The 15,844-nt window shown below is 36.3% G+C and overlaps 2 protein-coding genes across 4 annotated transcripts in view; one reads left to right on the top strand and one right to left on the bottom strand.

Annotated features, from left to right (window-relative positions):
• Positions 1-3,716, top strand: part of LOC123668926 (PAN2-PAN3 deadenylation complex subunit PAN3) — a 36,638-nt gene extending 32,922 nt beyond the window's left edge. The window contains exons 14-16 of the mRNA XM_045602616.1: positions 1,415-1,530; positions 2,320-2,482; positions 3,603-3,716. Of these exons, the coding sequence (XP_045458572.1) occupies positions 1,415-1,530; positions 2,320-2,482; positions 3,603-3,716 (393 nt within the window). The remainder of the gene's footprint in view (positions 1-1,414; positions 1,531-2,319; positions 2,483-3,602) is intronic.
• Positions 3,717-7,960: 4,244 nt separating this feature from the next.
• Positions 7,961-15,111, bottom strand: LOC123668402. Of its 3 annotated transcripts, none has more exons than XM_045602133.1 (2): positions 14,892-15,111; positions 7,961-10,263 (listed from the first exon to the last, which is right to left on the bottom strand). In XM_045602133.1, exon 2 carries the CDS (start codon positions 9,710-9,712, stop codon positions 8,420-8,422), a length of 1,293 nt encoding a protein of 430 aa, XP_045458089.1. In that variant the 5' UTR covers positions 9,713-10,263; positions 14,892-15,111; the 3' UTR covers positions 7,961-8,419. The 3 variants fall into 3 exon arrangements, with proteins under 3 accessions (XP_045458089.1, XP_045458090.1, XP_045458092.1); XM_045602134.1 differs by having other exon boundaries at positions 15,018-15,111; XM_045602136.1 differs by lacking the exon at positions 14,892-15,111 and adding an exon at positions 13,906-13,934.
• Between the last annotated feature and the right edge of the window lie 733 nt (positions 15,112-15,844).

Genomic DNA, 15,844 nt, shown 5'->3' with positions numbered 1-15,844 from the left:
GCAAATTTTCAATGAAAACCGAATAATTTGGATTGGCTATGCCAAGTCGAGATTGGGACATGTCGTAGGGTGAGCAAATGATGGCGATTAGGCCTAAATTAGGACTGGGATGAATCTCTAATCTTATATATAAAATTTTCGTGTCACAATGTTAGTCACAGTACTTCTCCGAAACGGCTGGATCGATTTTTATGAAATTTTGTGTGCATATCGGGTAGGTTTGAGGATCGGACAACATATATATTTTTATAGCCCTAAGCTATAGGGGGGGAGGTCTTAAGAGGCTTAATAACATATATGGCAAAACAACGTTCGCGGGGTCGGCTATTAATTCTTTATTTATACCAAATATTTTATTAATTTCTTAACCCGAAAAACTACGCGACAATTATCAATAAGGAATAGCTTTGTAGATTTTTACGTTAACTGCTTGGGCCGATGGAAAAAATTCGTTGAAAAAAATCAAAGAATCGCCATTTTAAGGCCTCCTTCAAATTTAGCGATTATTTACCGTGTCGAAATGGATACAATTATGTGTATCCCACTTCAAAACCTTTCCACTTACAAATCCTCGCTAAATCTAGTTTTTGTCTTCGATAATTTACAAAGCAATGTCAAAATGACCACTTCAAGACAATCAGTCATTTAATCTAAGTATTATCCGAGGATGATGTAAAAAGGAAAGAAAATATTTCTGGAATATTTTTTAGTGAACTGCGTAATATGGAGCGTTTTTGGTGATCACAATCAAATATGTGTTTGTTAGTTCTGTTCAACACTGTGAGCTTCGATTGAGAAAAGTACCTTTGAAATTTATTCGTTTGGTGTTGTAAAAAAAAGTTTTATTTTAAGCCCATTACAAATCATTCTCTTTAATGTCTATTACTCATGTCTGTCTTTAATATCTATCACTCAAGAAATACATTATTTCCATTTTAAAGTTCATCCAATCGTTTTCCATACTTTAATCGAAGCACGGATATATTTTCAATATTGACCCATTTTACCGTCATACATACACTTCCATACATGTAATAACTAAGGTAACGGAGCCACAACCCATGCCGTTCGAACCATGTAAAATTATTAATCTAAATACTTTAAAATAATATCTTTTAAATAAATATCTTTAAACTAAGGTAAAAGCTGATTGATGAAATGTGTATATATACATATATAAATAATGGTGATTTGAATATTTTAAGACATTAATATCACATTGGTTAAGATGGGATGGGTTACGCATGCACATTGATGGGATCTTCATGGCTACGTTCACCAAGATTCCCCTGTCGTATAATATTCCGCTAGTGTCGTGACCGAGTGTACCGAGTACCTGTGGCCTACGGTTGTAGCTTTGTCTGTGGCCCGCAGCCGGTGGGTTCGGTGTGATTAACGAGTGTTAATGATCAAGGTGGAGGCGCTAGAGCGTCGCGCAGACGCATTCGAGGAACAATTGGCTCGCGAAATAGACAACGGTCGACTTTTGCGCATCCTTATCAAGATGGGCGTGGTCAACGAGCGACCCGAGTGAGTATTGATGTTAAATTACATAAATAATAATAATAATAATAATATGTTCATTTTTTTGAATATCATATCAGAAATTGACCGCTCCAGCGGGGATCGAACCCGCGTCTCCGACTGACCGTATCGGCGCTCTAGCCAATTAAGCTATGGAACGATGTACCCGCCGGAGCGAAATTCTTGATATGATGATTTTTATTTTCGGTTTAAGCGAACCGTGGCGCCGTCTATAGTGAGCTCTTTACAGAGACCCGTAACTATTCAAAGTTTCATATTACAATGAAAATCTTTGACAGGAGACGACACCATGCTATTTTTAATATGTACGATTTTATTTTTGTGTTACCCACACATTAGGAATTCTAAACATTTTTGAATATCATATCAAAAATTGACCGCTAATCTGTGGGTAACACAAAAATAAAATCGTACATAATTACTTCTTTATTGTACACCGTTAAAAGATACAAAAAAAAAAACTCGAGTGTGCCTTAGACCACACGACTAAAGTAAAACTTCTTTAGTTCCATCTATATGTATGTGTATATGTATAAGTGAAAGAGAAAGAAAATGTCTGCTCGCACTTCTCTCTTTCCCCCACAGTTAATATGCGAATTAGAACTCTTTTTTTATCTTCACTAACTTATATATATATATCTTTCTACTTTTGTTCGCCTCGCCCGATCACACTTTTCGTAACGCTCTCGTCACGCCTTCACCAGCTTACTCCCCTAGCCAAGCGTCTGTAAAGAAGTTTTACTTCAATAAATAGATATATGTCATTGTGAACAGGTTGAACATGGATGCGAGCTGGTCGGAGACTGGCGATCGATATATGTTGAAACTCTTCAGGGACTATTTGTTCCACTCGGTGACTGCGGACGGGAGGCCGTGGCTGGACCAAGCGCACCTCGCAAGCGCCCTCAACAGTCTCGATGGTGGTTCACTCGCCAAGGTATCCCATACTCACACCATACTACCACACCATACTACCACACTATACCCCCATTCTGTACCATGTTGTTATTTACTAACGCTAGATATAAAATTGCAAAAGTGTACGAAACGTAACACTTTCTTTCTATCTTCACTAATATACCTCCTTCTCAACTTCCGTTCCTCTCGCCCGATCACACTTTTCGTAACGCTCTCGTCACGCATTCACCAGCTTACTCCCAAGTCAAAAAAATGTTAAGCGAGTCCTCCAACTTTATATGAATTGTTTTTAAGTTTCAGTGTATCATCTACTCGTACTTATAAAGCTGAATAGTTTGTTTGAATGCGCTAGTCTCAGGAACTACTGGTCCGATTTGAAAAATTCTTTCAGTGCTAGATAGCCCATTAATTGGGGAAGGCTAAAGAATACATTTAGTATCTCTTTTTTCTTAAATTAACCTGGTTGAAAACGCGGGGCACATCTATATTCAATTATAAAATGAACAAATAGTAAAAATTAAGCAATCGACGCAAATACTAACGATGCGATGATTTATCTTTAACGTAAACGCAATCAAATTGTCACGATACCGCTTATACGTTGCGTGGGATTTGCTATTGTTGTCTTGTGTCTATTGTAATTATACTTGCATAGGTCCATGTTTTAAAAAAAGCTGTTGTGACTATTAATTGATGATAAGTTCGATGCAAATGATTTGAAATAATACACTCCTTCATTTATGATTGTTCACGACGTATCGTATCACTCTTGACACACACACGTAAAAAAAACACATACAGATTTTTTTTTATGTCACTAGGTCGGCAAACAAGCGTACGGCTCACCTGATGGTAAGCGATTACCGTAGCTTATAGACGCCTGCGACACCAGAAGCATCGCAAGCGCGTTGCCGACCCAATCCCCAATCCCCCCCAGGAGCTCTGGTCACCTTACTCACCAACAGGAACACAATACTGCTTGAAAGCAGTATTATTCAGCTGTGATCTTCTGTAAGGTCGAGGTAGTACCCCAGTCGGGCTGCTCCATATTTTGAGCTGGAAATTCCTGCTGTGCCCTACCTCAGTTGAAGATTGGAATTTTGCGTGCTAAATTTAATTTTGTTCAATTTCTCTCTTAGGTGGAGCTTATGTCACGCGACGAGCAGAGCGTGCTGGTGGTTTCCTACTCGGAGCTTAAGCACTGCCTGGAGACGGCCTTCGAGGAAGTCATGCAGTCGGCAGCGGCGCCCTAGCGCAACCCTGGCGCCCTAGCGCTCTTCTACCCAGCTCCATATACGGTCCGGTGTTGCTGCCTTTGCAGTTGCTACTCGACCTAAGCGATGTATCAAGACCTCACCCGAAGCGACATCTCGTAAAGCAGTCTCGACTCTTCCCACTTTCTGGCACCCCCTCCCCTTTCTACCCTGCCTCTCCCGGATAACCGGCTAAGCCGCGACCGTCCCCACTCTCCCTTCCCTTACACTTTCTGGGGGACTGGCCAAGCCGTGCACGTCAACAGAAGTTTCTTTAGCAAGATTGTCCGTCCATCCAACAGTGGTCGACTGGAAACTGCTAGAAGCCTTTTGTTGCCCATTACCATTATTGATATTGTCAAGCTAATATTCCTTTCCCAGTTGATGTCTAGTGTATAATCGATCGATGTCTAAGTGTCTGTAGTGGTGTCTGTGTGTCGCGACCCTCCGCGGTGTGTCAGAGTGTCTCGAGTTGCGGGTAGGAGGAGAGAAGTGAACGTTTCGATGTGTGGACCCTTTGAAATGAACTGTCAAGTGTAGACCAAGGAGGCAAGCCCTTTTGGATTCACGCTGCTATTGTAGTTTTTATTATGAAATATATTCATATGTATACTTATATATATTTACAAAAAAATGAAACTGTGTTGTAACGCGATCTCATTTTTACAAGCGATCTCCGCTAGCAATTATCGACGGAATCGTCTTTACGTCGGATCGTATGTTATTTATCGATGTACACATTATATTATACTTTGTCCCTTTCGAAGCTTTAAATGTTCGGTTATATTGACGTCCGTGTAGCCGTCTGAACAAATGCCACAAACATTCCAAACTAACAAACGGGCTCCGTACAGGGCGGAGTTCATTACGTGTACTTTTATAGCCTGATGTTTACGAAGTCGCGTGTATTGATATAGACGAGCGCCCTGTTGTTCTGTTGCCGTGAAAGACGTATAACAGAATTATGTATTTTAAGGTATCTTGATGTAAAAATGTCTAAATGTCTAAAGATACTGTCTCTGTCGGCTATCGACTCTAAACAATTTAAATGTTAGTTGAATAAACATGATAATGAGATGTCAACAAATTAAATGTCACTTTCAGGTTATTTGGTGTTATGATTACTACATGTTAACGCTAAACGTATGCCAGTCTGGTTTACAGCGTAACAACGCTACTTTAATTCGAAATCACAATCTGCGCGTGCGCAGTATTTCGTGTGAACTGCGTCCGAGTATACGTTCAGCTTAATAATAATAATAATAAATGTTTAAACTGTTATAAAACTAAGTAAACGTTTTAATTAAACGTCTCGATGGTTCAACATATGTGTTACGTAGTTATACAGTTACAACAATGTCGATGTTGCAAATTTCGATCTAAGTAGAGACGATCACTCTGATGTTCTTCAAGGAATTTAAGTTTTTTTTTTTTTATTATAATTATTGTAAATTTTTTTTTAATTAAATAAATAATGAATTAAAATTTAAAACATTGTGTTTTGTATTTACCCTACATTTAGTGAATACAAATATAGTACCTCCTTTGTAGGCTCCGTTTCATTAAAATAAAATATTCAGCATTATCTAGTTCCGATTAAAACTATAATAACTAATTTTTTTACAAAATTTTATCTCCTGCTTTACTCTCACGATTCTATAAAATCTTGTTTTTATCAGCTGTTATGGCTATCCTTCAAGACTAAATCAATAAAAAAAATCGAGAGTGCTTTGTGTGGTGTGTGGTCTAACAACTGAAGTAAAACTTTGACTACTGTCAAACTGAAGTGTGTTGTGTGTAAAACTGAAGTAAGACTAGCCCGTTGGCGCACTAGAGGTAGGTATTAAATGTATTCTATAAGTTCGTTTCTACGACAATTTTTTTTAAATCAAAATAAATTTTTCAATTTTGAATCAAATATTTCCCCCCTTTCGCGAATACTTTTCTAAAATAGTAAAATAAATATAAAATAATTTTCATTTTTACAGCACTGATTTGTGGCTGTTGCGCCTGGTTGCGGGTTCAATCCCCGCACATGACAAACATTTGTATTGGCCATACAGATGTTTGCCGTGGTCTGGGTGTTTGTCTAGTCCTTATGGGTCTCCCCACCGTGTCTCGGAGAGCACGTTAAGCCATCGGTCCCGGTTGTTATCATGTACACCTCAAAGCGATTGTTACTGATAGTAGGTACATATAGATAATATATAGGGGAACATTTTAAGATTGCATTCGTTCGTAAATCGACAACCATGTAGAAGCATCAAGCATTTAAGTGTATCTTAATAAGTTCATTAAATTTAAAACCTGCTATATACAATAAAGTAATAATTTTACTTGTAGAAAGAATTGCTACAATACTCTTAAAACAATAAATATCTAAAGTGAAAACAAAACGAACGTAATAAGTGTTATTCTTACAAATGTTTTCCTTAACACTTTCAAGCACGTTGTCCTAAAGATGATTCTAAATTAATTATACTTTCGAAACGTAGATTTTAAAACGAAGAACGATTTCTTTTTCTTCACTGACAAAAAATGGACAAAATCTCATACTGAGTTATAATAGGCTATTAGGAGATCTATGAGAATTTGGTATGCATTTATCCATAGGTACTATATATGAGATATTAGGATATCCAAAGGGATTTTACACAAGATTAAACAGAAATTCTTAACGAAATTCATTAATTATTCAGTACCCATTTTGCTCATCTGCCTTAACAATTAACGTCACATATATGTACGTACATACGTGTAAATACACGCGTCATATCAAATCAGCTGCGGTTCACCAATTTTATAAAGGTGAAAGTGCATTTGTAAGTATAATCAGGATCAGCTTTCAGGATTCACTAGTCTGTGAACTAATAATCATATTCATCATCATTTCAGCCTATCGCAGTCCACTGCTGGACGTAGGCCTCCACAAGTTCACACCAAAAATGGCGTGAAATCATGTGTGTTGCCCAAAGTCACCACGCTGGGCAGGCGGATTTGAGACCACAGTGCTGGCTTTGTCGCAACGCTATTAATAATCATTTTATATAAATTATGAAATAGTTATGTACGTATTGAATAACTATAAATATAATATGTAGTTGGTAGCGAGTTAAGGTAGCAATAATATAATTGAGTTCTTCTAATTTGTATTTATCGTAAATACAGTACCTGCGATGATTGATTGGATAACTACATTGAAGATAAATGTTGAAACTATGAAATAAATATATTGTTATATTCTACCTCTATATCATATATCATGTATTTAGACAGTCAGAGCCCTTCCAACTAAAAAAAGCCCAAAGTCACGCCATTACCTAAGAGACGGTACGATGCCCATTAAGTTTTTTCGGTCAAAAGCTGTACAAATGACTAAACATTCATTAATAATATAATTTAGAATATCATCATTCATCATCATCATTTCGGCCTATCACAGTCCACTGCTGGACATAGGCCTCAACAAGTTCACGCCAAAATAAGCAACAATTCATCATTCTCATGTGTTTTGGCCCATAGTCACCATGCTAGGCAGGCGGGTTGGTGACCGTTAGAATTGTCACATTGTACAAAAATAAAAATATTAAATGAAAGCTATGTTTTCGTTAATCATATGATGGATGGTTCGATTCATTCATCATTCATAATTAAAACTGTAAATTTTGATTATAATATAATACAATACACTTTATTGTACACCAAAACAGAAATAATACATCTCAGATCGATTTCAACAAAGTATCATAAAGTAACAAGAGCGGCCTTATCGCTGAAATGCGATCGGTCCCAGGCAACCTAGGAGCAGAGGAGATGGTATTGTGTCCATGTAGCTGTACAAACTGTGACATAAACGTGTGAATATATTTACTTAAACACATATACATATAAGAACATACATACATACATACAAACATACATACATACATACAAACACACATACATACATACAAACATACATATATATATATAATTTTATTCACGTTGAATAGCAAGGAAATGCTTCCTCAGAGCCTTTTTAAAAATAGAAAGCGATTGTACACGTCAATATTCAAGGGTAAAGAATTCCAAAGTCGAGAAGCTTGAACAGTGAAAGATTTAGTATAAAAGGAAGAGGAGTGAGGGGGAATTTCGAGAAGTAAGCTATCCTCAGAACAAAGACTGTGTTCATGGGAATCACTAAGAAATTTAAATCGTTGCTTTAGATAAGCAGGTTCAACAGGGTTAAATAAAATAGAGTAAAGTAAGTTTAAATGATTATATTAAAAAAAGGCAAAACTAAAAAAATACTTAGGCATAATAGTTGATTCGAACATGAACTATTTGGTTTATCAAGATAAACACAAAACATTTAAAGAATTCAGTCATTAATCACTTTATTTACTATATTTAACGCATTTGTAAAAAGTAAGTTACAATACTGTTTTGTTGTGTGGAATGCGTTTTACAAAATTTATAAAAAGATAGATTAAAGAAACTACGAAAAAAGTTTTCTAAGTTTTTAAATTATAAATACAATACCTAATCAAAATAGCTTGAATGAATATGGTGATTTGCAGCAGTTGGGTGGTTATCATGTTATCGGTCGACTTTTTAAGTTCCAGGGTGGTAGTGTAACTGTGTTATCCCTAAGCCGCCTCTTACGACAGCCACGGCAAGAGAGAGGGGGAGGTTATATAAGATTTTAAAATCTCTACAGCACATTAACATCTGTGACACCACCAGTTTTTAGCCAATTCCATCATCGGGAAAACGCCATGACAGTTAGTACATGTCCAATCTGGTTCATTTATGTGTTCAGCATCAAAATGAGATTTTAAATCACTAAATATATTTTCTCCTGTAAATTTTATCTCACAGGGTAGACAGCAGACATACAAACACTTGCTCGGGTCTTTTATATGACTAAGATATATCTGATAACACGGTGATACTGTTTCCTCGAGCTGTAGATCATACTTATTGCTAACGTCAGTTGGCAACTCAGTATCGACTTCCTTGTACAAGTAACGCACATAAGAATATTTATTTGTGTAGCGCTTTAACTGTTTTCTAGACGGTATATTAGATGGTAGCGTTGTTAAATCTTTCTTTATAAAATTGTATATTTCATAATTGTTGGTACTGGGCTCAATTGCATCAAATCTGTCAATGAGATCGTTTATTTGAATTGTTTGTGTGGATGAAATTGAAGATATTTTAATATCTTGATCTAATAGTTGAAAAGAATTGCGATGTTTTTTCAGCTTTTTGTTGACTAAGACATGTTTTAGTTCGTGTTTGGTTTCTCGTTTGTAGATATGTATATTTTTCGTGGTCATTATGTTGATACTGACTCCCCACCAGTTGAGAATTGCTTCTATAGAAAACGTTGATAGTTTTATTTGTTTCGGCAATTCAAAATTTGGGTTGAAAACTGTATTATTTAAATTTGGATGAGGTTGTCGGAAGACTAACTGATTGAGCTGATTTCTAGATGCATGTATCTCTAGCATGATATTACTACCTCTTGTAGATTTATCACTGCTCTTCGCAACATCAATTTGTCCGTCTATAAAAGGCTGGACGGTAGATCTGGACATATGTTTCGCATTATCGAGCATACTTTTCAAAAAACTTTTTAAATTAACATATTTAGATTCCAACATTTTTTCTATATCTGCACTTTCATCTTGTTTGTCATGTTTCGTCTTGTTTTTATTTATTTTACTGATGATTGTCTCTAATTCATCCCATTGCGGCCAATCTTTGAGGTATTTTTTCACGACAGCTAAATATATAATTCCCTCTAATTCATGTAGTTTTGACAGTCTGATGTCGAATTCTTTGTCGAGTATTTCGATGATCTGACCGTCCGTCAGAACAATGTCATCTTTTTTGTTGTTCTCTATTAATCTCTTGAAAAATTGTATGATTGGTTTCTCCGAATTAGGCGAAGGTTCCTCGGTATCTGAAGTTATTGCCACAATCTCGTTTAAATCATTTTCGTAATCCATTTTTTAAATTATCAAGCCTTGAAGTGCCCTTATTAACATATGTTTTTAGATCAACGATAGACCTTCTTAAATATTTCCTTGAAAAATATAAAACAAAACAGCAAAAGCGAAAAATACTTTCTTATACGCCACTTATTTATATAATTTCAATTAGCTACATCGATTGGTTTAATGACTCAGCGATGCCAGTGTAGCACGGTTGACTTGATAATTCCAAGTTACAACTCGAACATGATTAAAGCGCGAGTGAACCGGCTTCTTCTGGGCGAACTCGCTCCATCTTCGTCTCTGTTCTAGAGTTAGACTGGGGTCAAGAGTAAGCCCATAATATATTAAAAAAAAAATTTTTTTCTTCTTCTTCTTATTCTTTGGCTTCCTCTAGCTCCCTTGCGGAATTGTCAATATCAGAGTAGATGCTTCAATTTTCGGTGAGTGTCTGTTGTTCAGTTAAGACATTGACAAGACTGACTTTGCTATTTATTAAGATTTGTGGCAGTACCAGTTCAATAAAAAGTTTTTTTTACCGATATTGAAAAGAACTGTTGCTCTACCTAAAACAAAACACAACAAAGGTTAGTAGGACATTTACTCTACCGTCTCATGTTATTTTCTACAATAAACTCACACAATGTATAAACAAATGGTGTATGTACAAAGGATAGCACAGATTTAAAATCAGTAGTGTGTGGGATAACAGGTGGAAGAAAATTATATAACGAGGATACATTTAGTGAGCAGCTAAAAAAAATGTGTTCAGGTGAGCCTTCGTCTAATCCGCATTCACAAAGGGATCTGTCTCCAGTGTGGGATTCTTATTTTAGCTAAAAAGACAGGGTTGCAAGAATGGCCAAGAAGAAGTCGGCATATTGTAGAACATACATACTTGGCCATTTTGTAATACTTTAAAAAAAAACAAGCTTTGGTGGGTATTTGCCTTTGAATATCAGCATAGTGCCTTCTTGTAGATCTACTAGACTGCTTCCACAATTCATTTCAGGCTGAGGATAAAAGAATTTTTGCAAGAGAACTGACGTCCTGACAATAAGCCTTAAATTGACTGAGCCCTCCGGACCCAGTTGCCTCCTTAGCATAAAGTTCGACATTTTCATTGCCAACTATACCACAGTGACTAGGAACCCAAGTCAGCTCAACTTGAATAGTATTATTATTCAAATTAAAAAGTATATATTTAATTTTCAGGATTAACGGAAACCTTGATTTTGTTCAAAATTGATTAGATGTAATTGCTTGTAAAGCACTCTTCGAGTCCGTAATAATAATGTATTTGTCAAGACGGTGTGATTCAACAAATCTAAGAGCTTGAGGATTAGCCAAATCTTCACCTGTAAAAACCGAGGAATCCAGACAGCCACACCAACAAGGTATCATAAAGAGTGTTAAGTCTGAATTGGGCAACTGGACATGGAAGAGATGTAAACTTTAGGTAGCTCTTAAGGAGACAAGGGATATCTTTATGACACCGATAGTTGGAGGAAGAAGTAAGCTGGGACAGTACACTAAGTTTATGAATAAGTGGATATTGAGTGTTGGAGAGCAATGAAGATAAACCTGTCAGCAAGATACTGACGTCTAAGATGTAGGAGCGGATCGATACATTCCACCTTCATAGCATTGATAGGAGAAGATTTTATATATAATTATGAAAGTGATTTAGATTGTACCTTATCTAACATTTTTAAACAGGTTTTATTGCAGGGCTCAAGTAGAAAAGCTCCATAGTCAAAGTGACTGCAGACAAGAGCATTATAAAGGAGCTTCTGTGTGTAGGGATGGGAGCCTCACCATACTCCAGATAGTGAGCAAAGAATATTGACATTTTTTTCTGACTTATTTAGAACATGATTGACATGTTGAGAGCCAGTCATTCTTGAGTCAAGGTAAAAATTTAACACTATCTCAAACTGGGAAAACTTAGTTATCTGGAATTATTATTACATTAGGTATAGATCTTTTCCTAGTGAACACCACCAACACACTACTTTTTTCGGTAGATATGGATAAACCATGTTTATCCAACCATTCATTTAAATAATAAATAGTTAGTTTAAATAATAGAATTAAGTCGATAGAGCAACACATCGTCCGCATATTGCAAAACATTGCAAAAAGAAGTAACTGAAAGGTCAAGGTAGTTAGTATAAATATTATATAAAAGAGGGCTAAGTACCGAACCTTGGGGAAGACTTTTCCAAACTTTCCTAGAGGGGAGGGTGGAATTTTGATAATTAAAGTCTTGAAAAGAATGCCAATATTCTCTACGATACACTCAAGCCTATTCTTAATGAGGTGCTCTAAATTTTTGCCAGGGTTGATGTAAGAGCAATTGGGCGATAAGAAGTGGGGTCATTACCAAGCTTTCCCGGCTCTAAGACAGGTACAATGATTTGAGTTCCCCATTCTCTTGCAGGAATTTCCAATTGAAAAATGGAATTTAAAAAAAAATTTACAAGTCCTCTGTGTTTCCAGTCCACTTATTACCAGAAAGGAATAAGGAATACCATTGACACCGGGTAAAGAGTCCTTTAAGGAATTTAAAACCAATTGAAACTCCTACAGCGAAAAGGGACGATCAAATTCACTGAGGGGAGTACGTGGCTAACTTAAATAACGCGATATTCCTCCAAAGACGAAGCTGATGGGGGAGCACACTTCTGGGAGAAGGAATCTAACCAAAGTGAAATGTCATTAATCATAGGGCTATCATTAGAAGAAAAAGAGCCACGGAATTTTTTAATGTTTCGCCAAACTAATGAGGGATGAGAAGAAGGAGACAACCTTTCACAAAACACAAGTCAAGAACTCTTTTTCTTTTGAGTGAGTAACCTTTTTACCTGTGCTGCAATATGTTTGTAATTCAGGTAATTTTCTAAGCTCATAGATACCAAGTACAAGCGCTCAGCCCCTTTACGCCGCTTACAAGCATTTGGACATTCGGAATTCCACCATGGGGGAGAATAAATTCTATCATGTCTCTTTTTTTACTAGGAACCATTTTTTGCACTATTTAACAAAACTTTTTTAAAATACGAGTAAAGCACGTGAACATTGACAACAGAGACTGGAATTTGACAGATTTGTTGATCAGTTGTGTTGGCATACAAAGACCAATGTGCGTTAGCCAATTTAAATGTTTCTCTGGATAGATAATTAATCATAGAAGGAGTAGTAGTGTGACTAAATTAAATTAGAATAGGAAAATGGTCACTGCCCAGAGAATCTACCATGAAAATTGGGCTGAGATGTTACAGGAGCTTAAAGAAAGGTTGACAGCACTCTTTGGATTCTGGATCGGTGAAACCCTGCATGTTGGAGCGCAATCATTAAGAACAACGAGGTTGTATTCATCAAATAAGTCTAGTAAAAGCGGGGAGAGATTGTCACAGAAATATGACCCCCATGACATATGATGACAATTAAAATCACCTAAAACAACTATAGGTGGGGTTAAAGAGGACAAAATGGAGGAAAATTCAGACAACACAGATGATGAGGGGACAGGAATATATACAGATATAAATGAAACATTTAAAACACGGACAACAACAACATTAAGACTATCACTATGAGATGTAGGGATGAATGAGTATGTACATTTTCTAGAGATTAAAACGGCTGGTCCAGCCTTTCCATCACTTCTGTCATCCCGGAGACACGTGTAGTTGGGTAGCTTAAAAGAAGTACCAGGCCTTAGCCAGGTCTCCTAGACGGCAATAATTAATGGATTATATATTTTTTTAAATATATGTAAAATCATATTTTTTATTCCTTATGCTACGACAGTTCCACTGGATTAGATTCAGGGACATTTTGCAATAATAAAGACAGTTGAGATAGGTTTTTACGAATACTGTTCTTTAGCCCGGTGTTACTGAACCGGGAAATCATACTAATGAGCATAGTAGTTAATAGTTCCAAAAAGTTATCATTAGGGGAAATATTCTCTTGTAGGAAGCACACCCATTAGGTAGGGATAAAATGGGTGGTTGGACTATATTTTTATATTTTTATGCGCTTGTCTGTCATAACCTGGGCTAACAGGTGCGACTGGACGGTGTGGAGTAAATGTAGTTCTTCTATATGAAGTAAAAGTAGGGGAATATTGTGTATTAACAAGGGCAGAAATAAAAGGCGAAATCCTAGCTGTGCGAGGAAATGACCTACATCCAACCTACCTGTGGGAATCTAGCAGAGGCTTTAAGATATGAAATTCTTTTCTGTGACACAACTAATTTTATTGCTTTCTGTCTAGTGTTCAGGACAGGAATTATTTTCTGCATGAGCGCCAGAGCAAAATATACAGAATAGGTATTAGACAGAGCATGTTTCGCCCTCGTGCATTTCTGAACATTTGAAGCACCTTGGTTTTGAACTACATTGAGCCTTTACATGACCAAATCGACAACAATTATTGCATTGGATTGTTGGCAAAATGTAAGTTTCAACCGGTAAAGAAGTAAAATAACAAAATACACGTGGATGAAGTTTTTTGTCCTGAGAAAGTTAAAACTACCATTTGTGTAGAAATCCAAATGGGATTATTATTTTCATTATATGATTTCTGGCTCAGTCTCCAGGCCCGGACAACTTTCCCAACACCATTAGGGACTTCAATATTATTAACCAGTCCCCAACCTTCCATAGACCACTCTACAGGTACTTCTCGAATAATTCCCATTCGGGAAACGCTAAATACTGGTATTGCTACTATATATCCGCCAGCAGGTAGTCCTGAGTGGTCTAAGGAAGGAAGGAAGCATTGGCGTGTTCAGCTGTCTTAAATTCTATTGATACACGATTGCATCCAACTCTTTTAATACCATCTACCACAACATTACTGATATTTTTATTTATAAAGAAAATGGCCGAATTGTACTGGACGTAGGAATGGACCTGTTTGCGATTGCGATTGCAAAAGGAGCATCATCATTTAACGAGTATATATCATAGTCCGGATGAACGTAAGTCAATTGATTAGATGGTGTTTCAAGGGCGGAAGATGACGATTTTATGGCCTAGGAATTAATATCCAAATCAGACCGCCTTTTTCTGTTAGCTACATTCAAATGCACTGAAACTGCCGTACTCGGGTAACCTCCACCAGGATCTGGCGGTTCATTATCCATTTTAAGACAAGTAAAAACTACACAAATCTACTTACTGAATAACAATCACAAAGCAAAAACAAACACAATGGGACAGAGGTTTTACAACAGACAGGTATAATATATTAAACAGAAAAATAGCTACGTAAAAACTTGTACACAACCACAAAAGCAAAACAGACAGTTCGTTGACATGAAGTATAGAGTAGCTTTGCAGAGTAGGATAAATATTAATAGGTATTAAAAACATGAAGCCTGAGTGTTCACCTTCATACCATTCATAAGTAAGGTTGATTCCGCCAATGTCAGGTAGAGTTGAGAATACACGAAGGAGATTGATTAGTGCGGTTGAGATAATAATCTCAATATAATTTTGCAAACTGGAAAAAAAAGTTTGAAGCTGGAAATAACTTTTCGTTACTTATATTAACCGTTAACTATGTTAAGATAACATAGATTGTTCTGAGCTAGTAGCCCAAATAACGTTTATCTTTGTTGTTCCGCGAGAGACGAAAGTTTTGTAAATAAAAGTATTGTCAAATGTCAATTTTCTAAAACAAATTAAGGGATAACCGCTCCTTTGACTTAGGTTTCAAAAACGTGTAATAATATGTATAAAAAAGCGGGTATTTATTTTTTAGTGATAATATATTACAACGTACAAAAAAATATATGATTATTTAAATAAATCCTCCTAATAAAGACTCCTAAACTACTTAACCAATTTTAATCAAATTTGCACACCGTGTGCAGTTTATTCAAGTTGAAAGATATGCTATATTTTATTTCGACGATATATAATTATTATATTCAAGAAAAAAATAAGGTGATACGAAATTCGCGAGGTCGCGAAAAATGAATCGTAAATTGTGTTCGTAAGCGTATAACTCAACAACGCCTGGACCGATTTTACCAATTCTTTTTTTAAGATGTTTGTTGAAGTCCTAGGATGGTTTTTACGGCAAGAAAAATTCAAATAATTTTCGTAAAAACACTAAAAATAGCCCTT

The sequence above is a fragment of the Melitaea cinxia genome, chromosome Z, assembly GCF_905220565.1.
Source record: "Melitaea cinxia chromosome Z, ilMelCinx1.1, whole genome shotgun sequence".
NCBI classification, from domain to species: Eukaryota; Metazoa; Arthropoda; class Insecta; order Lepidoptera; family Nymphalidae; genus Melitaea; species Melitaea cinxia.
Note: the sequence above shows the minus strand (reverse complement) of the source record. Positions and strands in the feature narration are given on the sequence as shown.

Bases quoted from the DNA above. Each gene is read 5' to 3' on its own strand.
- LOC123668402 (XM_045602133.1), bottom strand. From the start codon at position 9,712: ATGGATTACGAAAATGATTTAAACGAGATTGTGGCAATAACTTCAGAT.